General features: G+C 45.9%; 1 protein-coding gene across 1 annotated transcript; it reads left to right on the top strand.

Moving 5' to 3' along the window:
- The first annotated feature begins 1,069 nt into the window (after nt 1–1,069).
- Nucleotides 1,070–22,596, top strand: LOC146035580 (adrenodoxin-like). Its single transcript, XM_083159116.1, has 4 exons — nt 1,070–1,287; nt 16,495–16,622; nt 19,254–19,383; nt 21,318–22,596. Exons 1-4 carry the CDS (start codon nt 1,130–1,132, stop codon nt 21,433–21,435), a joined length of 534 nt encoding a protein of 177 aa, XP_083015242.1. The 5' UTR covers nt 1,070–1,129; the 3' UTR covers nt 21,436–22,596.
- Nucleotides 22,597–26,525: the final 3,929 nt, after the last annotated feature.

Consider the following 26,525-nt stretch of genomic DNA (forward strand, 5'->3'; position numbering starts at 1 on the left):
TCTGTACGGGATTAGTGAGAACAAGTACGGAGACCATGCGTGGCACATGCGCGTCGCGTTCTCCACGCATGCGCAGACGGCTAAAAAACGCCATCCGAAAGAATGCGGAAAAGTCCGCACCGATCAGAATAAGGGCCAATGTGAGGGACCACAAGTTTTAACACTTCATTTTCATAACAGGAAACATACAAACAAAACAAGACAGACCAAACTGATAATTGCTGCAGAAAGCCTGAACATTTGTTGATACCTTTTTACAGTCATATCCTCTGCACCTATATATTAAGCTCTATACTTTAAAATGGATTTTACTTTAATTTCTTCTTCTTTATTTTGTGCTTTAACACACCATTAAGTTCCAACATTGCTGTGAGAGATGTGCAAAATATCCCCTAAAAATGGCAGGGCCGTAGTCGAGGAATATGAATCACTTTACTTATTGGCCCTTATTCAGATCCGATCGCAGTACAAATTTGTTCTCAAAATGGACAAAACCATGTGCACTGCAGGTGGGGCAGATGTAACATGTGCAGAGAGAGTTAGATTTGTGAGAGTTATTTTGTTTCTGTGCAGGGTAAATTCTGGCTGCATTATTTTTACATTACAATTTAGATTTCAGTTTCAACACACCCCACCCAAATTTAACTCTCTCTGCACATGTTACATCTGCCCCACCTGCAGTGCACATGGTTTTGCCCATTTTGAGAACAAATTTGTACTGCGATCAGATCTGAATAGGGGCCATTGTCAGCAAATGTTCCTAAGTCAATTAATTGAAGTTTAGTTAAATCTTGCGCCAAAATGTGAGCGAGGCTCAGACAGCAACAATGGCACTCAAAGGGATACGCTGCAAAGCTGCAAAAGTTTGGATGTTATATTTTGTACTGTTAGCACAAGTACCCTGGCTCCTACAATAACAATACTAATATGGTATTTCCTAATCTACTGTTAAAAAACTGCAGTCTGTGAGAAGAGATGACACACACACACACAATGGCATACCATGTATTAGGTTACACCCACAGTGGGATGGATCCATCTGGGTAATATTTGCTCTCCATATAGCTGACATTCCAGACAGTTGCTGATAAAGTTCTAAGCAGTTTTCAGCCAGGACCTCTCTCTGAACATGTCTCGCTGTGCCTCTGGACTCTTACGGACACTTCTGAACAGTCGTCATGGTAACAGGAACCTAAGGAATAATGCTGCGATCCAGGCATTGCCTAATTGCTATATGAGGGGCTTCACATCCTCTGCCGAACGCCAAGATGCCAATTCTAACACTGGGTAAATAAACAAAAAAAAAAACGTTTCTGGATCTATACTGGGAGAAATGCATTCTCAATTATAAAAAAGAAAAAAAAGTTGTGCAAAATCCATCTACTGGATTTAGAAATGTTATCTGATTTATCTTTCCAAAGCCCCATACACACTAGCTCATATGCTCTATGAGCAATATTGGCTGTGTCTCCCTCTGAACTCCCAGGCAAATTCTATTGAGTGTAGTACACACTAAACGATATCGGTAAACAAAATTGTTTAGTGAAGTCACCGGGACCCGCTGAACATGCAATTCATCAGCTACATAGAATAAAATCAACCTGCTTCTTCAGCAGATGGGCGGGGGGAAGCAGGAGAGCATATCGTTGAGTGTACACCCTACATTTTTTTAAAGATATTGTTCTTCTAGTGTGTATGGAGCTTAAATGTTATTATGCAGTATAAATGATGTGGATAGGATTCTCAGTATTGGCTCTCACAATTATAGCCTGATTCAGAGTTGCACACAAGTCCGCTCTGTGGATGGTACTGCTATTTTTGCACATACATCATACAACTTGATTCGATACAGTCATATAGATTTCATCCACAACTGCATGTGGCTCACTGAAATGTACTGGTTGGCAATGGGGCACTTGAACACAAGATAAGTGTGCCATAGGTATAGAGATGGTATTGTGGGCTTCTCAGACATTACCATACATAGAGGTCCAGCTGATTTCAGTTGGATGTACAGTATAAGTGATGCTGATGGTCTACACTGCAATCAGCAGGGGTGGGGTATACAGAATGTTGGTCGATATTCAAATCTATTTTCAATCATGCAATGCAGCTGGGGAATGCTTCCAAATAGTGTGTAACTGTGAATCACTGCTGGGTACACACTTGGCCAACTGATGGGCAATCCACTAATGATTGGTAAGGTTTATTTACAGTCTTTGGATACACACTTACCTATTGTCTGGATATTTCTGCATTGTAGACTCCAAATGAATAATTCCACACAAACCTCAAATTTTCTATGGATATTGCATATGTTAATATATCTGCATCTGCAATGCTACACGGACAATATGCTACATCTGTAAATGTTGGAGTTCACAGATACTGTATATCATGTGTACACACAGGGCGATGGTCCAGTTGATATATCATATGTTAACGATATAATGGCAAGTGTATACTTAGGCTTAGTGTATTACTATGCCTTTTGTGTTTTTTGGTTTCCTAGACTTTATATAGTAAAATAGAAATGGTATAGTAGTTGTATATAGTATATATGATCAGATCACATATTTAAAGACAAGCGAGTACTATGAATATGTCACCATTTCATATGTTGTGAGATACAGTTGGGGAAATTCACTAAGATGGGAGTTCTTTTTAAGATAAGTTGTTGCTATTGGCAACCAACCAGATGGTATATATTATATTTTAGAATGTTCTAAATAAATAAGAAGTAGATTCTGATTGGTTGCCCATAACAAGATACCATGTGAAATAGAAGTCTCATCTTAATACATTTCCCCCAGTATGTTTGGCCTTTCCTATCAGAGACTTTTCTAATGTCTAAAAGTGACAGTATATCTGTACATGTAACAACTGTTATACAACTGGCATGTACGATCTAATTCTTGTGGCATGTAAATGAGGCTTTGGTTTGAGGCTCCCCAGCTTGCATTGTAGCACAATGAGGGTGATTCAGGTTGGTTTCAAAAGCAAACTTCTTCTTTAATGGACAAAACCACTGCAGGTGGGCATATGTGTGCACAGCACATTTTATTAGGGGTGCACTGTCAAAGGGGTAGGCCTAGCAGCACCTATTGGGTGTGTCTAACACAATTCAATCAGGTGTGTTGTTTACCGTCATCTATTGGAACTCGCTACAATATAATACTTCTCTGCATGGATGACACAGGTATGTAGTGATATGACAATGGTCAAGTACAATTAACAATGCAAAACACACATAATTGATGGGCTGCTTCTTTGGTACTTATGTAATATCTGGGCTCCCGTTTTTCTTATGAGACCGCATCCCCTCGCCACGCATCGGGCACGGTGGCTCGCTGCGCTCGCCACACTATATAATATCAACTCCATGCGTAGTTGGATAGTAGGGGTATGAAAAAATGGGGTGCATTTAACATGGGAGCCCAGATAATACATAAGTACCGCTTCTTTTAATGGAATACAGTTCTGAATAGCAAAAGTCATTGGTAAAAGGTATTGCTGGTATTGCTAGCGACAGGGAGGTGTTCATAAGGGTGGGTGGGCACATCATCAGGGGGTGCCTGTGGGTACAACTTTACCGGGCCCCGGCCTCTGGAGGGGCCCGGGCAGCTGCCCACAGTGGCTTGGCACTCCCCGCCAGGCACGCACAATACACAGTGCAGCCTGCAGAGCGCCGAGCCTAGGATACAAAGGCTGCGCTGTGCAGTGAGTGCTCCGAGTCCCGAAGGAGGGAAAAGATGCCGCACCACCGCTGCTGGAGGGAGATGTTGCACCGCCGCCGGTAAGTAATAGTAATTGGGGGCGTAGGGGGAGGCGGGGTGCCGGCATGTGAGGGGTTGCCGCTGGGGGGAACGGGCTGAAGGTCAGTCCCGGCCCCCAACATTACTAGTGGCAGCCCTGCCTGTGCACCCCTAACACTTAATGTGCGCACGCCTATGCAAGTGGGGCAGATGTAACAGTGCAACATGTGCAGAGAGAGTTAGATTTGGGTGGGGTTTGTACTTCAAACTGATCTCTATATTGCAGGGTAAAAATAAAGTAGCCAGTATTTATCCAGCAGAGAAACAAAATAACTCACCCAAATCTAACTCTCTCTGCACATGTTACATCAGCCTACCTGCAGTGGTTTTGTCCATTAAAGAAGAAGTTTGCTTTTGCAAACCAACCTGAATCATCCTCATTGTGCTACAATGCAAGATGGGCAGCCTCAAACCAAAGCCTCCTTTACATGCCACAAGCATTTGATTAGCATGTGCATTAGCCTAGTGCATCTGAAACCTTTAATTGGGCCTTGGGCTTGTTGCAGTATTTTTGTGCATAGTTATACCTCTAAACAATGTTACTAAATAAGGGTGTGGTATAGGGTACCGACAGTCGGGATCCCGACAGTCATTAGCCTGATGGTGGGATCCCGACTGCCCGCACTCAGACAGCATGGTGAGCGCAACAAAGCACCTTGCGGGGGCTAAGCTCACCACCTATTCTATTCTCCCTCTATAGGGGTCGTGGACCCCCACAAGGGAGACTAGCCGGTGGCTAGTTTTGATCGTTGGGATCCTGACGTCGGGTAAATGACTGTCAGGATCCCGACTGTCAGGACCGCGTCCAGCACCCACTAAATAAACCCCACTATTTTCACATAAATGTTATAAAATAAATGTCCACCTCTCATTTTGTTAAGTGTAAATAACTCATGTACCACTTTCAGACAGTAATGTCTGAAAATCCTGGCTTTTAACCCAGCATTTGAATGCTAGGAAATTTTGCTGGTCCTGGGCCCTTATTCTGGTCCGTTCACATGGATCAGAATCTTCGCAAGGGTATCGATGGTTGCATATGCACATGCGCAGGCACCCAACAGTGCATATGGGAAGGCCCAGCATTTCATAGGCGTTCCCATGAGAAAACTGGGCGTTCTCATGTTAATAGGCCAATGACGCAGCTGTGGGGGGGGGGGGGGGTGGGCAGTTGACATCACCGGATGTCAGTTGCCCACCCACTTCCTACCGAGCGTCCACACATATAAAAGTGACATGAGAGTTACATTTATATGCGTGCGCCTTCGTCATCATTCGATCCTCACCAACCATCAACTGATGTGGGAGGATCCACTAAGGCTGCAAATGGATGTTATTGTGTAATATCCACTTGCTGGCCCTGCGAGCAAATGCAGGGCCACCATGCGCAAGGCAGGTTTTGGTGGACTCATAAGAATATCCCCCCTAGTGTGACCCTAGTTTCACACAGAAAAGCTAAATACCAAGTTAAACATTTCTACCCTGTAATTTGCCATGTTGAACAGCAAATTGCAGGGTAGAAATGTTTCATCCGGTAATTGGCTTTTCTGTGTGAAACGGATAATAGATTAATTCACTTAAAACTGCTTTAAAGCAGGACTGTATGACGGCATACGGTTGTATTGTCGACTGCATTTAGGTCGACACCGCTGGGTCGACAGTTGGGGAGGTCGACAGGGTTCTAGGTCAACAGGTGTCTAGGTCCACATTGGGTTTAGGTCAAAATATGCGTTAGGTCGACATGGGTTAGGTCGACATGGGTTTTTTCACTGTTTTTTTGAGCTGACATGTGACGACAGGTGGTATTTCATGCCCTACCATCCACTAGGGTGTGGCGGGAGAATAAAATAGTGTGCCGAGTGCAGCGAGGCACCGTGCCTGAAGCATTGCGAGCGAAGCAAGCGATGCGAGGGGCTGCGGTTGACTTCCAACTGTGTCCATGTCGACTGTGTCGACATTCTGGTAAAAAAAACAGTGAAAAAACCCATGTCAACCTAACGACCTGCCGACCTTACCCATGTCGACATAAAGCATATGTCGACCTAACCCCATGTCGACATTATCCCATGTCGAACTAGACACCTGTCGACCTTGACCCATGTCGACCTAGAACCCTGTCGACCTTCCCATATGTCAACCCAACGGTGTCGACCTAATGACTGTCGTCCTAACTATGGTCAATAAAATGATCCACAATCCTGTATGACACGGCTTTACAGGAATCATTGGACCGCTGTTAAAGATTAATACAAATCTTTGCAAAATTTTACATATTACATGGGGAATTTTCAGTCTGTAGAGAAATATCTCTCCTCCATGATTCTTTATGGTTACAGTAGAAAATCTACTCAGTTTATGTTTATCACATCTTTTATCAGCAATACTAGTAAGCCTAAGCAACATCCAGGGTTATAATCATACGCCAAGGTCACTGCAGTAACATTTCTTAGATACCAGGAGTTTCAAGGTTGTTTAAAAATGATAACACTTGTCGGTCATTGACCTTCTGTAATACCATGTAAAATAAATACTAAAGGTCCGCTTCATTTATTACTTCAAATGTTCAACAAAGTTTTCATGTATTAGTTATTTGCAAGCTTAGCACCCTTTCTCATTAACATATAAATATACTTGTGTGAATATCATACTTTAATACATTTGTAGATGATGGGTAAATATTTCCACATTATGCTTTATACAGCTGGTTCAGGTGATGTTGTCAGAGCGTTACCATGCACAAAGGGCCTTATTCTAGTTCACTCTTTCTGACAAAATCCTTCTTAAGGCCCATACACACTTAAATTTTCATTTCAAAAGACTTTGCCAAAATCTGGCCTATCTTTCACCAAAGTTGTGCGTACACACTGAGCTATTTTCCCCAAAGAGCGAGAGATTTTCAGGAGGCGAAAGACTTTGCTGAAAATCTTTCATTATAAATGGGCTGGGTTTGAATTCCAAGGGTTCCATACAGATGGAGCCGGCCTCTTTCTTGCAGGGGCTGGCTATTCTATCGCCAGCCCATGCCAGCGGCTGGCTCTCGCCAGGGGCGTGTGCGCACGAGACACTTGCGCGCGCCCTGTGGCTGCGGAGCTTTCTCCGCCGCCTCCCCCTATGCCCCTCGCCGCCCGAACCGCAGCGCCGCCGTCAAGGGACTGCCACCAATGCATATTTATTTAAATGCAAACTGCCCACATATGTATTTATTTAAATAGCATGCGATGACTAGCCGGGGGGCGCAACCCCCCCCCCCTGCACCCCCGGAGCATCTCGGCGGAGGCCGACGCCACATCACCCGCAGGCCTCTCCACCTCCCCAGTGGAGCCATGCAGCACCGACCGCATCACCCGCCAGCCCCTTCCCTCCCTTGGAGCGATGCGGCCACGGCTGCATAATTCCCCCGTGGAGCAATGCGGCAGCAGCATCACACCCCTCCAGTGGAGCGGGTATATTTTATATATATATATATATATATATATATATATATATATATATATATTTCCTCTACCTCCCCCATGGCAGCCATCACAAATGGGTTCCTCCCCACTGGGTAGTGCTCCGGAAAGGGAAAAAAAGACACCTGCCCCTATAAGAAGGCACCTCCTCCTGGCCTCAGTGTCTTTTTTTCCCTTTCGGGTAGTGTGTGAGAGGTGGCTTACCCTGGGGGCTGTAGAGGAAAAAGTCCGACTGTATATGTCCCCCTGCGGCTGCAGTGAGGGAAGGGCAGGCCGAGCCCTTATGGAGGTATGTGTAAACTCCCTGAGCCGCATGCGGACCCCTACGGGGGCAGCTACAAGCGGCGGCGGCTGCGGGCGTGCTGCTAATGGCGGCCGGGATCGCGTTGCCGCAGCACGCCTGGCCTGCGTTAATCCATTAGCGAAAGCGGGCAGACGTCAGCGGCGGTGCGCGGCGCAGGTTGGTGACGCGCTCCCCGTCCTCTTAAGGGCGGAAGGAGCGTGTATGTGTCTTCTACTGCAGCAGCAGCGTGGGATATGGCGCTGTGAGGCACGCTACAGTTGGAGACCGGTAGCTACAGTGAGACGCGCTACAGCTGGTGAGACTAAGCTGGTTTTTTATTCATCGGGCTGGTAATGCTTTTTAAGGTTAAAAGTTATGTGTGGCATGGTTCCAGCCTTGAGTTCCATGCCACACTGTATAATTCCTTGGTATTAAGTTGCTTTTATTGCAGGGATTGTGTGAGGAGGCATCCAAGTGCTTATTGTGGCTTCAGGTGTTGTCAGTATTGAAGCAGGTATGCGCAGCAATTAAACTGAGTGGTTGCTGGTTTTCTATATGGTACAGGGGACTTAATTGTTATTTCTATCTAGTGTCAGGGCGCACCGCTGCTATAATATGGAAGAGGAAAATCGGCAGGCAGCCAAAAAGTCAGGGTAAGCCACAAACAGTGATTTTTTTGGGTGATTTTGTTTTGGTTTTGGTTTTGGTTATTGGTACTTTGATTTTGGTCTTTGTTACTGGTACTTTGGTTTTGGTTTGGGAAATTTTTTCCTTATGGTGATCAGGTGATGGTGCTTGGATTAAGGCTAATTAGGCATGGTATTTGGCTGTTGCAGGTCTGAGGCCAGCAAAGAGAAGGAGAGTAAAGCCAAACACAAGAGGACGCACTCACCTAAGTGTTTTTCATGTGATAAAACTTTACCGGAAAAGTATGTGGGCGGCATCTGTGAGGAGTGTAAGGCCCCTCAGCCTTTACCCACGGCTCAAATGACGAACCTAGTGGATATGCTGAAAACAGCATTAGCAGGGACTTTTGTTACAAAAGAAGACCTGAGTAAAATGTCTGGCAAAAGGAAGCATGTGGTCTTAAGTGACGACTCGGATGACTCTGTGGAGGACATCACTTGTGCGCAGCTGCTGGGTCAGGATCCAGATGAGGATCAAGACGTACCTCAGGACAGGTCGGAGGACTTCAATCCTGATATGATCAATAACCTGTTAGAGCTTATCCATAGGGCCCTCAATATTGAGGATCAGAAAGAGGACCTTAATTTACAGGAACTTTTGTTCAAGGATAAGAAAAGGAAGGGGAAATGTTTTCCCTTATCTCAGACTTTGAAAGCTGTTATTACTGAGGAGTGGAAGCACCCGGATAAGAGGGTGGCTGCTTCCACCAGAATAACGAAAATGTACCCATTCGACAAGGATCAGGTGTCGACATGGGAAGAGGCGCCAAAAGTTGACGCAGCTATCTCTAGGCTGTCAAAGAAGACTACACTTCCCTTGGAAGATGTAAATATCTTCAAAGACCCTATGGAGCGCAGACTTGAGCTGGGTCTAAAAAAGCAGTACCTTACGGCAGGGGCATCCCTTAAGCCAGCGGCTGCTATGGCTGTCACCTCACGTGTAATGCGAGGATGGTGCCAGCAATTGGAGGCGGACATTTTGGACGGAATTAAAAGGTCCGAACTCATTAAAACAGTCCAAGATGTACAATTGGCTGTTGAGTTTATGTGTGAGGCAACTATGGACTCCATACGCCTATCCGCGAGAGCAGCTGCCACTGCAGCGGCAACACGTCGGGCCCTTTGGTTGAAACCTTGGGCGGCTGACGTACAGTCAAAGAATAAACTGTTATCCCTACCATTCCAAGGGGAGTATCTGTTTGGCAAACAGCTTGATGAGCTAATTACTAAAATCTCGGGGGGCAAATCAGTCTGGTTGCCCCAAGATAAAGCTGTCAAAAAGAATGTTCCAGCGAAATTTAATCGATTTCAGCAGCAGGAATACAGAGACTCCAGGGCTTATAGGCCGGGAAGGGCCTATAGGAGAGGAAGCTGGATGTCTCGGGCGTCCTTTCGTTCCCAAAGAGGGAAAGAAGGGAAGGCTCCTTTCCGAAAGGAGCAACAATGACGCCGTCATACAGAGAGTTGGCGCCAGGCTCAAACAGTTTTACCAAGCTTGGCGAGAATCCACCACGGACAGGTGGGTTCTGGAAATAATTCAGTCCGGATATCGAATCGAATTTATGAGACTTCCGGGAAGTCTCTTTGTGGAGTCACCAGTACCCAGCGACATGGAGGAGAGACAGGCGCTATTTTCAAGTCTGGAAGAAATGCTAAGACAAGGAGTTGTCGAAGCAGTGCCGAAGAAGCAAGAGAGGCAGGGATGGTTCTCTCGCTTCTTCGTGGTGAAAAAGGCGTCAGGAGGTTTTCGGACCATCCTAGACTTAAGGCGCTTGAACAAGTTTGTGTTAAGCCGAACGTTCAAGATGGAGTCAGTAAGATCGATAATTCCAGACTTAAAACGCGGGGATTACATGACGTCCATAGACTTAAAAGACGCCTATCTACATATACCCATCTACGCAAACCATCACAAGTTTCTCAGGTTTCGTCTGCAAGGGGTCACTTATCAATTTGTGACTCTTCCCTTCGGCCTGTCGACTTCCCCGCGAACTTTCTCCAAAGTGTTGATTGTGATCATAGCAAGGCTAAGACAACAGGGGATAAAACTCTGGCCCTATCTCGACGATATCTTAATCGTGGCAGACTCAGAAGAACTGGTAAAGGAGCACACAGAGCTAGTGCTCAAATGTCTGGAACATCATGGATGGCTGGTCAACGTAAAGAAGAGCCAACTGGTGCCAGTTCAAAAGATTACATACTTGGGGGTATCAATAGATACTCAAAAGATGAGAGTGTCTCTCACGGAGACCAGGAGAGAGAAATTGGTACACCAAGTGACATTAATGATGAGGAGATCAGTCGTGTCATCCCAGGACTGCATGGAAATACTGGGATTGATGGCAGCCGCATTGGAAACTGTACCTTGGGCAAGGTTCCACACAAGAAAATTCCAAAGTTGCTTCCTGTCACAGTGGAACAAGAACAGCAAAGATCTCACTCAAAAGATAATATTGACAAAAGCCGCAAAGTCAGATTTGGCCTGGTGGTCAGACGTGGAACGACTGGAAGCAGGAAAATCGTTTGCAGTAGTCAACCAGGTCACGGTAACAACAGACGCCAGCCAAGGAGGCTGGGGAGCGACATGCGGTCAGTCCATTGCACAAGGACGGTGGTCTCCAAGGTGGCAAGCCGCACATTCCAATCTCAGGGAAATGAAGGCGGTGGTCATGGCCTGTCGGGAGTTCCAGGATCAGCTGATAGCCAGAGACCTGAACGTAAGATCAGACAACCGGGCGGTAGTCTCGTACATAAACCGTCAAGGCGGGACGAGAAGTCGACGCCTCATGGAGATAACATCCCAGTTGTTGGAATGGGCAGAGTGTCGCGTACACAGCATCTCGGCAGTCTTCCTGGCAGGGAAAGACAACCTGGTTGCGGACTCGTTAAGCAGAACAGAGTGCCTACCAGGCGAGTGGGCGCTCAACGACAGCCTGTTCAACATGATCGTAGAGAAATGGGGGTGGCCACAGGTGGATCTTATGGCCACAAGTCGCAACAAAAAAGTCCCAAGGTACTTCTCAAGGTTCAGAGATCCACAAGCGGAGCAGGTAGATGCCCTGACAGCGGAGTGGAACATGTTCAGAGCGTATGTCTTCCCGCCGATTCCAGTTATTCCGCGCCTACTGAGAAAGATACAGAGAGAGGAGACGGAAGTGATAGCAATACTTCCGTATTGGCCAAGGAGGGCGTGGTTTGCCATGGTGATACAAATGGCAGTGGACGGACCATGGTTCCTGCCCGAATGGCCCGATCTCCTAGTCCAAGGCCAAGTACGTCAACCGCAGCCACCAGCATGGAAACTGACGGCCTGGCTTCTGAAACCGCTACATTAAAATCTAAAGGTTTCTGTGATTCAGTGATCAACACTTTGCTTAAAGCAAGAAAACAATCAACATCCAAAATATATTATCGAGTGTGGAAGAAATATTTGTCCTGGTGTAGCTCAAACCAGCAAATACCGAGTAAAGTTGCCTCAGTACTTGGTTTTCTTCAAGCAGGTTTACAACTAGATTTAGCAGTAAATACTTTGAAGGTACAAATATCAGCATTGGGAGCAATGTTAGATTGGGATCTGGCAGAGAACAGATATATACGCAGATTCATCCAGGCTGCGAAAAGGATCAAACCAAGATTCAGGTCGCCAGTGGCACCGTGGGACTTAAATTTAGTTTTAGGAGTTTTGACGGAAGCCCCGTTTGAGCCGCTACAAGAGGCTACACTTAAGTTACTTTCCTGGAAAGTCAGTTTTTTAGTGGCAATAACCTCCGCAAGGAGGGTGTCAGAATTGCAGGCACTCTGGGCGGAGGAGCCCTTTTTGAATTTTTTTGAGGACAGGGTAGTGCTGCGAACTAACCCTGAATTTTTACCTAAAGTTGTATCAGACTTTCACATCAACCAGGATATAATCCTACCTTCTTTTTGTGCCAATCCGTCAAATGTGAAAGAAGAGCGATTACACAGATTAGATGTTGTAAGAGCGCTGAAAATCTACATACAGAATACGAAAACTATCCGTAAGTCGAAGAATTTATTCGTTTTAACGGAAGGAGTAAACAAGGGTCAAGCTGCATCGAAAGCCACATTGGCTAGATGGATCAAGGCCTGTATCTGCAGAGCCTATCAGATTAGGCAAAGAGAGCCTCCAGTGGGTCTGAAGGCCCATTCCACAAGAGCGGTTGCATCTTCCTGGGCAGAGAGAGGATCTGCATCAGTACTAGAATTGTGCAAAGCAGCCGGGTGGTCTTCCATTCATACCTTCACGAGGCACTATCGTGTGGATGTGATGTCGTCATCAGATGCTAAGGTCGGGAGAAGCGTCCTTAGCGCGGTGATATAAGGAAGGAGGCTGAAGCAGTACCTTATGATTTAATTTGAAGTCTAGAGTGAAGTAACTCTGGTTTCGTGAGTATGCCCTCCCATATATCAACTGCTAGGGTATTACCCATTTGTGATGGCTGCCATGGGGGAGGTAGAGGAAAGACCAGATTATTACCTGGTAATATGTTTTCCTCTACTCCACCATGGCAGCATATATTCCCGTCCCATTATGTCATGACTGTTAACATGTGTTATGCGGATTAATAATGTGTTTTGTTTTAAAGCTGGAGAATGCAAAGACACTGAGGCCAGGAGGAGGTGCCTTCTTATAGGGGCAGGTGTCTTTTTTTCCCTTTCCGGAGCACTACCCAGTGGGGAGGAACCCATTTGTGATGGCTGCCATGGTGGAGTAGAGGAAAACATATTACCAGGTAATAATCTGGTCTATATAATATATTATATATACACCAAACGAGAAAATGAGGCGGCACTTGGAGACTTTGTAGTAGTAGTTTTGGTACTTGTGAGTTATCCGGGCGTCCGATTTGTAAATCGGGTCGGATCGGGACATCGCATCGCATCGCATCGCATGCGACCATCGGATGCGATGCGATGACCCGATTTTTCCATAGGAATCAATGTTAAAATGGACTGAGTCCATTTTAACATGGAATTCAATGGGAAAAAGGGTCCTTTTCATACCCCTACTATCCAAGTGGGCATGGAGTTGGATATAAACCTGTGGCGAGCGTAGCGAGCCACCGAGCCCGAAGCGTGGCGAGCGTAGCGAGCCCCGCGAGGGGACACGGAATACCGTCCCCTCGCGGGGCTCGCTTCGCTCGCCACGCTTCGGGCTCGGTGGCTCGCTACGCTCGCCACAGGTTTATATCCAACTCCATGCCCACTTGGATAGTAGGGGTATGAAAAGGACCCCTTTTTCCATAGGAATCATTTTAACATTGATTCCTATGGAAAAATCGGGTCATCGCATCCGATGATCGCATGCGATGCGATGCGATGCGATGCGATATCGCATCGCATCGCATCTGATTGTATGCCTTAACTTAAGGCATACAATCAAAAAATCGGACGCCCAGATAACTCACAAGTACCGTAGTTTTTTCAAACAAAAAAGTGCATCTACGTTTCAGGGAACGCACTCCCCGTCATCAGGATACAGACATAATAAACAGTATGACTTATATAGTGTGTCTTACCACATGTGAAGGACATCAGGTCCAGAGCCTCGTCGTCTGTGACCGGCGTTGGCCTTCCACTTCCGGTGCAGCTGACGTCGGCGCGGGCGGCGAGGCTCTGGACCTGATGTCCTTCACGTGTGGTAAGACACACTTCATTGCTAGTCGGCAATCTCGGGGGCATATACACACTGGGCGATTTTCAGCCGAAAATCGCTCAAAACGGCAGTTTTGACCGATTTTCAGCTGAAAATCAAGTGTGTATGGGCCATAAGATGGACAAAACCATGTGCACTGCAGGGGGGCAGATGAAAAATGTGCAGAGAGAATTAGATTTGGGTGAGTTATTTTGTTTCTGTGCAGGGTAAATACTGTCTGCTTTATTTTTACACTGCAATATAGATCTCACTTTGAAATAAAACCCCACCCAAATCTAACTCTCTCTGCACAAGTAACATCTGCCCCACCTGCAGTGCACATGGTTTTGTCCATCTAAGAAGGATTTTGTCAGAAAGAGTGAACTATAATAAGGCCCAAAGTACCGATGATTGTTACTTTGTACATGCGCAGGACATCTGAAGCAGGACGGCAGAAGTTGTTGTTCTGGGACAAGGGAGGGGGCAGCGATGGCCTTTGTGAAAATGGAGACATGTGCCGCAGTTTAGGGGTGGGTAGAGGTCAAGGATGTCTGTAGGAGGGCAGATGTTACCTGTCCTCTGTGGTGGGCGGCCTGCATGGCATTATATGTGCCCAAAGCTAATCAGAGCGGCTACCGGGATGCAAGCTCTGATTGGCTCACCAGCCGGTGCTGCATTTTAATTGGTCGCTGGTATCCTGAGTTGAAGAAGCCTGCGCTCCGGGACCTCCGTGCTGCAGCTTAGTGGAAGAGGAGCTGGGGGAGCAGGAGCTGGGTTACGGTAAATCAAGCGAGATTGGGGGGGCCCGAGGCCCAGACTAGACATGAGTCCCGGGCCCCAAAATTCCTGATGGCAGCCCTGTGGACATCGAATGGGAATGGTAACTCAAAGTGTGGTGAGCGAAGCCAGACTGTGAGGGTACACATTTCAATATTCTAAACAAGTTCCATGATGTTCTGAAGCATTTCAGTCATGGTAATCCAGGGGGGGCATGGTCTGAACTAGTGATGAGCGGGTTTGGTTCTCTAGGAACCCCCCTCCTCCCGAAATTACCTGTTCTGAGGCCAGCTCGCGGATGGCTCAATCCTTCGCACCATTTTCCGGATCAAGGACAAAGATACTACTATGGGGGACTGCTAAGGGGGCTCCTTTATTTAAAAAAAAAATATCAAAAGAAAAAAAATACTTTTTTACTACTGCAACAATGCTGACAATTGTGCTGTATAATTCATGGGGTGCTGCCATTCAAGGTCGCCATCGGAGGCCCAAAGTTATGGGCCCCGGTAGACAATTTTTTACTCCTACTGTGTGGCATTATGTGATTTGTGGCTCCTACTGCGCTGCGTAATGTAAATTTTAGCTCCTACTGTTCAGCATAATGTGATTTTTGGCTCCTTCTGTGCAGCATAATGTGATTTTTGGCTCCTACTGTGCTGTGTCGTGACTTTTGGCTCCTACTGTGCGGCATAATGTGTTTTTGGGCTCCTACTGTACTGTCATGTGACTTTTGACTCCTACTGTGCTGCGTAATGTGATTTTTGGCTCCTACTGTGCTGTCATGTGACTTTTGACTCCTACTGTGCGGCATAATGTCATTTTTGGCTCCTACTGTGCTGTGTCATGTGACTTTTGACACCTACTGTGCAGCGTTATGTGATTTTTGGCTCCAAATGTGCAGCATTATGTGATTTTTGGCTACTACTGCGCTGCACAATGTGAGTTTTGGCTCCTACTCTGTGACATAATGTGATTTTAGAACTGTCCCATCTGCATGTGCATTCTGGAAGTCGAGGTGTAGGTTGTGCAGTGGTTGGGATAGGCATTTACACTTTTATTAAGATATCATTATGCTCTAATTGATACCCGCCCCCACTGTAGAACCATCCAGCCTCTGCCCCCTATGATCGGCCTATGCTCCCTGGGAGCAGGGCCACTGAGAGAAATGTCAGGCCCTGTTAAAATGGGGGGGGGGGGGGCTAATTACGGGAGGTGTGCCCATGCCCTCTTTTCAGGAAAAGAGTGAAAAAAACAACTAAAGAAGTTGCGGGGGGAGTGTTTAATAGCATATCTACAGCATGTGCTGTGCTGACACGCTGTCAGTGAGATGCTCCTGCTGTAGGTATGTGCTTCTGCTGCTGCCTCGGAGAGGGGGGGGGAGGGTGGATTGGGGCTTGGACCAGGGCCAAGCGGTTTCTTTCATGCAGCTATAGCTGGCCTGTATGGGCTGAAGCCGATGCAATCTTATAAGCCAGACCCTTGCGCATGTGCAGTACAGATGCCACTACTGCGCATACCCCGGCATCTGTCAATTTCATTATACAGGTGCCGGGACCTAGCAGCGCATCAGAGACAAGGCATCAGGGAACCAGCAGCATGGCCACCGCTGCTTATTAGCAGTTTACCGTGACCTTTAAACAAAGCTGCAGCTTGTTATTATGAGCTCCTATCTCCTGGTTAGACTTAAGATAGCACTAATTAGGGATCAGTATCATTGATCAATGAATCCAGTATACGTGAGTATGAGAATGCATGTTTTTATGGGATCCGACACTGAGATCACATTCTAACTATATATTTTTTTAAATCGCTATTTTTTTCCCCCATACAGAACCTCGGAAGATACCTTGACTGTTAATTTCGTCAACCGTGATGGTGAAACTCTGACAGCAACAGCTAAAGAAGGGGAGAGTCTCCTGGAGGTGGTCATACGTCATCATTTAAACATTGATGGTTTTGGTAAGAGATTAAGCTGTTATTCTCTAATGTACTTACATGAATAAAGGGGGTTATTTTGATTCACTCAGCAAGGCACAATCACAGGTGGGGCTGATGTAACATGTGCAGAGAGAGTTAGATTTGGGTGGGGTTTGTACATCAAATATTGCAGTGTAAAAATAAAGCAGCCAGTATTTACCCTGCCTGCTTCATAAATGGAGATTGGCCAATCTCTGTATATTCTTAGTGAAGCTAGCTGTCACGTCACAAGTCACATTACTATTCTCAACACCAGCTACGTAAAATGTAATTCCTGGAAACTACAGAAGTATTTATACAGGCTTTATAAAAAATAAGGACAAGATTGATAATATCCAAGTTTAAATGGTTTGCTCTTCCTCAACCTCTAACCCACTTTCTTCCCCACCTGAACCCTCTGGCACTTTCTCTTAATTTGAGCCCACAAATGAAAAGGAAGTATCCACACTCTTCTTATCCTTCTACTCTACTACCTCTCCTCCGAATCCTATACCTGCACAAGTCATTAAGAGTCTATCTCCTGTGCTTATCCCAATCTTAACTAAAATCTGCAATCTCTCTCTTGCTCCTGGTACTTTTACTTCTCTGTTCAAACATGCAGTTATTACTCCCATTCTGAAAAAACACAATTCTGACTCTAACTCTCTCTCTAACTACCATCCTATCTCTCAGCTCCCATGCCTCTACAAGCTACTCGAGAGACTTGTCTACTCTCGCCTCACATACTTTCTTAACTCTCACATGCTATTAGTCCAACTTCAGTCAGGCTTTCATTCCCAACACTCCACTGAGACAGCACTGACTAAAGCGGTGAATGATCTGGTAATCATTACGGATGACCCATGGCACGGCACCCCCTCCTCTCCATCAACACGCAGGGGGAGAGGAGGCGGAGGATGGAGGGGAAGACGGAGGGAATCGGACGACCCTGGGCGCGGCGCCCCCCCCCAGGCATGCCTTCTGTCGCACCACCACACGTGCACCCAGGTGAGGACGGAGGGAAGCGAATGCCCTCCCTACGCGGCAGTCCCCCCCCCCCCCCCGGCTTGTGACAGGCATCATAACAAGTGACACGGAGGACACCATCTGCTGCAGTGGGCCGCATGAGCACCCGGCATGTCCTGTTGTTGCAGGCTCCAACAACTCCAATGGACTCCAATTACTGGCCCGTAGCCTCACTGACTGACTTTTTCTGACTGTCCTCCCCCCCTCTCCCTGCACTGCACGCTGGCTCTTCCCCGTAGCTCAGCTCCAGCCAGGGCCCTGACACGCTGCCCCCCCCTTCAGCCTAAGGTTCCATCCTGTGGTCTGCTATAGGGGAGATGGCCTGTTGAGCCCCTCTGCTGCTGCCTGTGAGCAGCATGACCAAGGTGGCACCACTAATGGCTGCCTATGAACTGTGCCACTCAGCCACTCTCGTACACTGCATAGCAACCTATAACGATACTGTCTCTGCTTTTATTGTTGCCTGCCTGGCTGTTGCAACGGCCAGTAGAGCCGCTGATGGCTGCCTAGGCGCTGTGCTGCCCAGCAGATATATGTTCCCTGCGGTTATAATCCCCAGGGTATATTTAGCGTATTCCTGTATGTGGTATGCATATCTGTACTGTCACTGGTGAACTGTTACCTTAGTGAATGTTGCACAGCAATCTAAATCTAATTCATAGTATACGCAAGTATACCTGGCCAATAAAGCTGATTCTGATTCTGATGTGGCACCAAACAAAGATCTGCAGATCCAGTGATACGTACTTGGGGCTTATCACACCAGCAAGAAAATTGTGGGTAACTGCCTTAATCACTATGTATCTGCCATTGGTCATTATTGTATTTGGGTTGTCAGATATTCCTATAGCAGATTTCTGGAAATTGTGGGTCCTTGTATTGGCCTCAATTTCACTCCATTGATCCAATTTCATCAGATACCTTTCTCCTATCTTAAACCTATCATCAACACATTATTTTACATTCCATTATGTTTGGCTTCATTTCTTCATCAGTGACACACAATTGCTTGATATACCATATTTAATTATGCATATTTGCTTTATACATCTAGATCACTATAAGGCTTGTTATACAATTACAATTAGTATCTATTTGGATAACCTGTTGAGTTCTAACATCTCTGTGAGGTATTCAAAATATCCACAAAAAATGCCAGCGTCGCTAGGGTGACCAACTCATCCCTTTAATCCGGGACACATATTAATTACACAGGTTCTGTGGCTGGCTTTCACCTGGTTTTAAATTGCCACACCTCAAGACTCCATTTCACCTGGTTTTAAACTGCGACAGAACCTGTGTAATTAATATGTGTCCCGGATTAAAGGGATGAGTTGGTCACCCTAAGCATCGCCCACAGTTGTTATAAACATTCAAACAAAAAGTGTGTCAAAAAAGACTATATATACTATACAGTATAAGGTAAATATGACAGGTTATTATGATGAATAAAAATGTTTGCTTGCCAATTTTCACACCTATTTTCACAAATTCACTTGACACTCAAAGGGTTAAATATATGCTAGAGATTTTATTCCAACAAAGCTGCTCATTTGTTACTTTTTTTTGTTTGTTACTCATTTGTGTGTCCTCCTCTTGCTCTATAAGGTGCCTGCGAGGGAACCCTAGCCTGCTCAACCTGTCACCTCATATTTGATCAGAAGGTCTTTGAGCAATTGAGTTCCATTGCAGATGAAGAGATGGACATGCTGGATTTGGCTTTTGGACTCACTGACACGTAAGGATCTATATCAGTGGTAGCCAACTCCAGCCCTCGAGAGCTACCAACAGGTCACATTTTCCAGACAACCTAACTGGGGATGCAAAAGTGTGTGAGTTGCTCGCGCGTACCCAGCAGATGGAGCTGCAGTCTACCAGCCGGCACAGGAGATCTGGCAATGGAGCAGGCTGGCTGATGGCTGCTCCATCTGTATGTATTCAGGTGTATTCAGGCCTTAAGCTGGATACACACTGGGCCATATATTGTTAACGATATATACAATATCTTTATTGTTAATATTATTGTGTGCATACTGTGTTGTCCAGTGTATATGGTCAATATTGGTAATGATGCACGTGGCCGTGGGTCGGTAATGACCCCCTATACAGAGCCGCACAGCAGAGGATACAGAGCAGGAGACTCGCTCTCCGTGCTCTGCATCCCGTTGCTGTCCTCTGTGGCTTCCAGCTACCACTGTGCCTGTCACACTGCATGACAGGCAGTGGTACCGGCAGCACAAAGCTCCCTCCCGACCCCCGACCCTTTGACTGCATTAGTTGCGGCAGGGCCTGAGAAGGGACAGAACTACATGGGACGGAGGGGCGGAGCTACACAGGGGGGAGGGGGCAGAGCTACACGGGAGCAGTGCTGATGAAAGGAAGGAGGAGAGGATGAAGTGCCAGCTAGATATTAAGGTAAATAAAGTGTAAATGAGAGAGAGTAATACTGTCGGCAACTAGTGTGTGCCTTATGTCATAAGAAGCGCTACTACTATTGGCAACTGTGTGGGCATTATGTATAAGAAGCGCTACTACTGTCGGCAACTGGTGTGGGCATTACATATGAGCAGTGGATGTTACGTATAATCAGTGCTACTACTGAGGGCAACAGTGGGCATTATGTATAAGAAGCGCTACTACTGTCGGCAACTGGTGTGGGCATTACATATGAGCAGTGGATGTTACGTATAATCAGTGCTACTACTGAGGGCAACAGTGGGCATTATGTAAAGGAACACTACTACTCTGGACAACAGTAGGCATTATGTGTGTGCCACTACTGTGGACATTATGTATGTCTAAGGGTTCTACTACTGTGGGAATTATGTGTAAGGGCACTTCTGTGAAGTGTATGTGAATAAGGGGCACTAGGTGCTGTACAGGGCTGTAACTAGGTGTGTGCCAGTGGTGCCTTGCCCATTTGCACTGTGGCTGTACCATCTGGTAGCACCACCCACACAACTTGTGGTCCAGAAGCTGCAGTTATTGCTTGGCTCACAAGCCAGCAACATGTTTGATTATCAATTCAGCACCTTTGCAGGCTCTGCTCTCCTCCCCGACTTCAGCGGCAGCAGCGGTGGTGGCGGGATCCCAGATGTCTGGTCATGCCCCTCCATGTTATCACTTTTGAAGCTTGATACTTCACAGCCCTGCTAATTATTGAAAGGCTGCGCATGGTACACAGTAAGCATACGCAAGCCCTCCATGCAAAGGCCAGAGATGGCTAATCTTTGCAGTCCATTCGCAGGCTGATAGACGGTTGGGTGCCATTCAGAGGCAGATCCTGGACATTTTCAGGGTGGATCAGGGAAAATGCAGCTGTGACCAAGGAATTTTCGGAAGGGAATCTGACGTCAGCACTGCCCCTGATCAGAAATGATTGTTCGCAGCACAGAGTAATTCCTGGGCTCAGTCCTCTGCACACACTAGGGGGGTGGGGGTGGCATCAGATGGTGGAGTGGGTCAGAACAGTGGCATTTGCAGCCATACACATGCGATCAGGTCTGAATTGTCATACTGGCTGGAAATCTCTGTGCTAAATACTATCTAAACTTGCATGACATTACTAAGTCACCAGACCTCCTTCTACACATACTTCTTTGGCTTAAATTGAAGGTACAAAGCAATATAACTTTGAGAAATGTCTCCAGTAAACTCTCTCTGATCTTGCAGGTCTCGGCTTGGCTGCCAGATCTGCATGTCAAAAGCCATCGATGGAATTACAGTACGTGTCCCAACAGACGTGGCTGATGTGCGAAGGGAAACAGTCGGAAAGCAAAGCAGTCAGTGACATGACTTATTAACTCATGCTTGATGGAGATTTGTTTCTTAAATATGATGCTGAATGGGTAAGCTTTTCCCAAGACAGAGGACAAGCTGGTTCTAAGTGGGATGGACATTATCATCTCAGAAACGTCATAAAGCTGCTGTAGCTGATTAGAGCCGGCTGCAGTGAGTTACACAACCTCGACCTTAGGTAGCACTTGTGCAATGTCCTGCATTGTAGATGATTTGTCTGTATTTTTCTGTTGGAAAATAAAATGTACAATATTAAATCAAATGATAATAGTAAAAAGTGTACTTAAAAGCAGCTTTACGAATAATCAATTGGTTTTGTAGTAAAAAAAAAAAGTGCTTGATAGTGTGTAACTAATCCTGTATAAATGTGACAAAACATGAGCATAGAAACAAGCATAAGCATAAACATAAAAACAATCAATCTAAAATGTACAAAAATAGGAGCGATATTGCTGATAATGTTTACAGCTCTTTTGAGCTTTTTTGTGGGGTCCACCCGATGTTAGGGCACCGACGCCACACTGTACGGATGTCCTATCATCGTGGAACCGTCACTCCCTCCCCCCCCCCCCTAAAAAGCTCAGAAGATCTGTAAACATTATCAGCAATATTGCTCCTATTATTGTACATGACTTGTAAGCCCACTCGATGCAAATGCTTTATAAGCTATTTAGGTAGCTAATGTGAGAGAAAGAAAGAGATGTAGTTTTACTCTCTGCCAACAGATGGTGTGTTTTGGTGACACTAGACATATATATAGATGATTACTTACACACTCTAGCAAGCACTTTTTTTTTTTTTTTTACCATAAAACAATGTTAAATCAAACAGTGAGTCTGTGAAACCTTGAAAATTGTGATGGCTCATCTACATTTCATACATAATGGAGTATGTACAAATGAAGAATATATACCTTATATAGCTTTTGGGGCTACCAAAGAGATTACAATACAGTAGTCTGCAACCACAGATTAGATTGCAATATAATATATACTAGAGACTCTAGCAAAATATGCAATACTTCTTATGATGTACAGTAGTAAACAAAATCTACATTATTGATAATAAAGTTATTTTCCTTTTATAGATACAGACTTTATCTGCGGTCCTCTGATAGTCAAAAGTGTATATATTAAAGTTGTTTACACACAGACGAGCTGGATATTTCTGTTCTTTTATTTTGATACATTACTGTCTGAAATACTGTGTGCAGGGCTGGCAATAGAAATCTTGGGGCCCTGTACAATAAAATTTCTGGGGCCCCCACCTAATCCCAAATCCACACAACCCTCTTCTGCACGAGCCTCATTTAACCTTTCGCTGCTCCAGATCCTGCTTCCAAGTGCGGACTTCTCTCATTCTCAGTCCTGCTGGCCTGGCTCCTGGCTGCTGCCTTCTGCTGGCCTGTCACTGTCACAAAAGAATGCCGAGCATCATGAGCAGGCACGGAACAGACGACCTGCACTATAAAGTACAGGAGCCAGAGACTGAGGCCACAGTGCCAGCGACGGGTACGGCTGTGCGGCTGCAGCCCCAGGCCGTGTTCACAAACAGAGTAGATGGCTCAGAGCGTCGAACGGCAGGGCATGCACACAGTAGACAGCAATGGCACACAGTGAGTCAGTCTCAGCCACACACAGATGATACACAGTAGACGGCCGGGCCGCGAGGGTCACTGACAGGCCAGCTAGAACAGACGGTGGCCGTGATGGGGCATGGAAGCTCTGGGGCCCATCACACTTGTCCCCATTGACCCCCCCTGTCGTCTGCCCTGACTGTGTGGCTAACCACAGTCTGACATTGTAAAATGCAATATTAGCACTGGGATGTATCATCCCACAAGCGCAGAGACAGGGCTACCAGGATGATAATTAATGTATGGGGGGGGCGGGGGGGTGTGTTTCGCCAGGGGGATGCAAAATTTCAAGTTAGGACACTGGTACAGCTAATTAGTCATCCACCCAATGTATTAATAACACATACATAACTTTTTGAATGTGTAAATCAGGCTGAAGTGAATGCAGTTATGCTTATTAAATAAATACACAGTTTTTTAAACTATTTTTTTGCTAATATGGATAGCTTTGCTCACATTGTGCATTTAATAAGCTGAACTGCCATCACTTTAACATGACTTCTATGTTTCCAATAAATTACACGTAGGGCTTAGATCCTTCCTGTAACGTAAGAGGTCATGTACGCTTTTTGTTATCAATATGAACTTTGTATATGGTGAATCAGCAGACTCATAGACCATGACAAAGGTGAAACACCCTACAGTATATGTACATTGCAGGGACGTGCAGTCAGGGGAGGCAGTGCCATTAGTGATTAAAAAGCAAAGAAAATACTTATGACACATATTCTGCGTCATAAGAATCTTCTTTATATTACTCTAATAATTTTCATTGCTGCACAGTTATTACATTGATTTTGGAGGCACCGAAAGCAGCGCCTCCAGCTGCCCATAACAAAACCCTGGAAGCAGCGGCCGGGCAGGGGGGCGGGGACAAGCAGAGGGTTGCAAATGCCCATTAAAAATACTACTAGAAGCGGCACCGTTACAAGTGCCTCAGTGACAGGAGCATGCTTTCAGCCAATATGAAAGCACGCCCCTGTCACTGAAGCCGATGTGATTAGGCCATGTAAATAGAGGAAGTAGCAGTGGTACCTGGGTTCATCCGTAGCGTTCCTTTGAGTGCATACGGTAATGTAATGATTTGCGGTACAGTATTCAGCCTCTGCCCACTGACTTCAGTGCTGTGAGCACTGTGCAGAGTTTAAGAGAAGCGCCTGTCACCCACCACCCTTCAATGCAGCAACACTGAAGTGGCGCACAGTGAGTGTCTTCTCCTCCTGTCCTTTCCTCTCCTGTCCTGCTGTCTTCCATCCCTCTCACAGCACTAAATGCCCTGCAACACCGCCTCCTGCAACTCCTCAGTCCTCAAACAAATTCCCCTCACAGCTCCAACTCTACTCCCCCTCCTCCTCCATTCGCGGAACCCGCGGCCCCCCTCCCCCATTCGCGTCACCCGCGCCCCCCTCCCCCATTCACAGCACCCGCGGCCCCCGCCTCCCCCATTCGCGGCACCCCCACACACCATTTTTTGCTTTCTCTCCCCTCTGCATCAAGAGCACCAGGTACACATCTACCGTACAAGTTACTTTGCATCATTAGTAGCAGGTATTCATTTCACACTGTATCCTGACAGTGACATTCTACTTCTTGCAAATGTGCAAAAAACTATCTGCTTGGTCAAACCAAACCCCCCCCACCCCCATCCCCAACCCTATGTTACCCCCATCATGTAGTCCAACTCTGTGCTGCACATTGAACAAAAATGGCACTGCACTGGCTGTGAAGGGGGCAGGGGTACCTGCTGCAGCAGCTCATGGACCAGTGGTACTCTCAGTGCTGTACAGGCCAGGAGGGAGACCGTGGCGGTGAAAGGACTTTAGCTGCCGTATTTGCCTCACCGTCCACTGACCTCACCGCACGTGACTGGTACATTGGAAAGTAGTGTACAACATGTACATGACATTAGTACGTATAGCTAATCCCACAGCAGAATATTGTAGATAAATATAAATATTTCCTATTCTATGCATGAGGATGAGTTTGTGATATTAGAAGATCTGAATAATGGCAAACAGAGCAAACAATTTTGATACCCCAAGCAAGTTTTTGTGGATTCCCCCTACCAGACCGACTTAGTCAATGTGGTCTCACAAGGAAGGGGCATTATCACACAATAGTTCCCCAAATTCAAATTCCCTGTCCTGTACTGTGCAGCCAGCAATAAGTTCCGCTGGAAGATGTTAGGGTTCAGAGGCTGGCGAATCATGGTACACATTGGCCCTTATTCAGATCTGATTGCAGTACAAATTTGTTTGGAAAATGGGCAAAACCATGCTGCACTGCAGGTGGGGCAGATGTAACATGTGCAGAGAGAGCTAAATTTGGGTGGGGTGTGTTGAAACTGAAATCTTAATTGCAGTGTAAAAATAATGCAGCCAGTATTTACCCTGCACAGAAACAAAATAACACACAAATCTAACTCTCTCTATAGATGTTACATCTGCCCCACCTGCAGTGCACATGGTTAAACCTCTACCAGCTCTAGGCTTGGAAGGCAAAGCATTTGTCTAGGGTGCCCATGCCTAGGGCTGGCATCTATGGCAAACATATGATTTCGAGAGATTTTTGGAGGCTCCAAGTGAAGTCCACAGCCTCCCAATATACAGAACATTGGTGCAAGTGCAGATGTCTGGTTTTGCAGTAGGAAGACCTAGTACTGATACTGGACATGTAAACATTGAATACTGGATTGAATAAAGTATTAATATTTTACACTATAGATCAGTGGTTCCCAAACTGTGCGCATAGGCTCCCTGGGGTGCCTTGGGACACTTGCATGGGTGCCTCGGGTTGGTCGTTCAGGACCAATTCAAATTATTTAGGATCAATTATTTCTGGACAAAACCAGTGCTGGTGGCTGCCAATCATAAAATGTGTACATTCAGAACTAAATCCTGCCCTTTACCGCATAACTGAACCTAAGAAACACATATAAACACAATCTACTTCATTTGATATTTATTTTTTGGGGCCTAGGGGTGCTGTTGAAAACTTCTGATACTCTAGGGCAGTGATTTTCAACCTTTTTACCTTGCGGCACACTAAATACGATTTTAAAATTGCCAAGGCACACCATGAGATCCCCACAGGGCAAAACACATTGGCCCTCACAGGAAAAAAACAAACCTATTGGCCCCCATATAAAAAAACAAACACCCTGGTAACAAAATAAAATACATTGACCCTTTACATGAAAAGTAGAGACCAGTAAATAACAGTTGAACTGGTGATTGCTGTAAACTGGGTTGGGCATCTCAAAATCTGGGGGCACACTTCAGAACAGCTCAAGGCACACTAGTGTGCCACGGCACAGTGGTTGAAAAACACTGCTCTAGGGTGCCGTGATTAGAAAAGAATTGGGAACCCCTGCTATAGATGGTTTATATCATAGGTTGTATCAAACATATTTAATACAAATTAGTGGTTAGGAATAGGTTAAACAT

Source organism: Crinia signifera, chromosome 9 (assembly GCF_055691185.1).
Source record: "Crinia signifera chromosome 9, ASM5569118v1, whole genome shotgun sequence".
Taxonomy (NCBI): domain Eukaryota; kingdom Metazoa; phylum Chordata; class Amphibia; order Anura; family Myobatrachidae; genus Crinia; species Crinia signifera.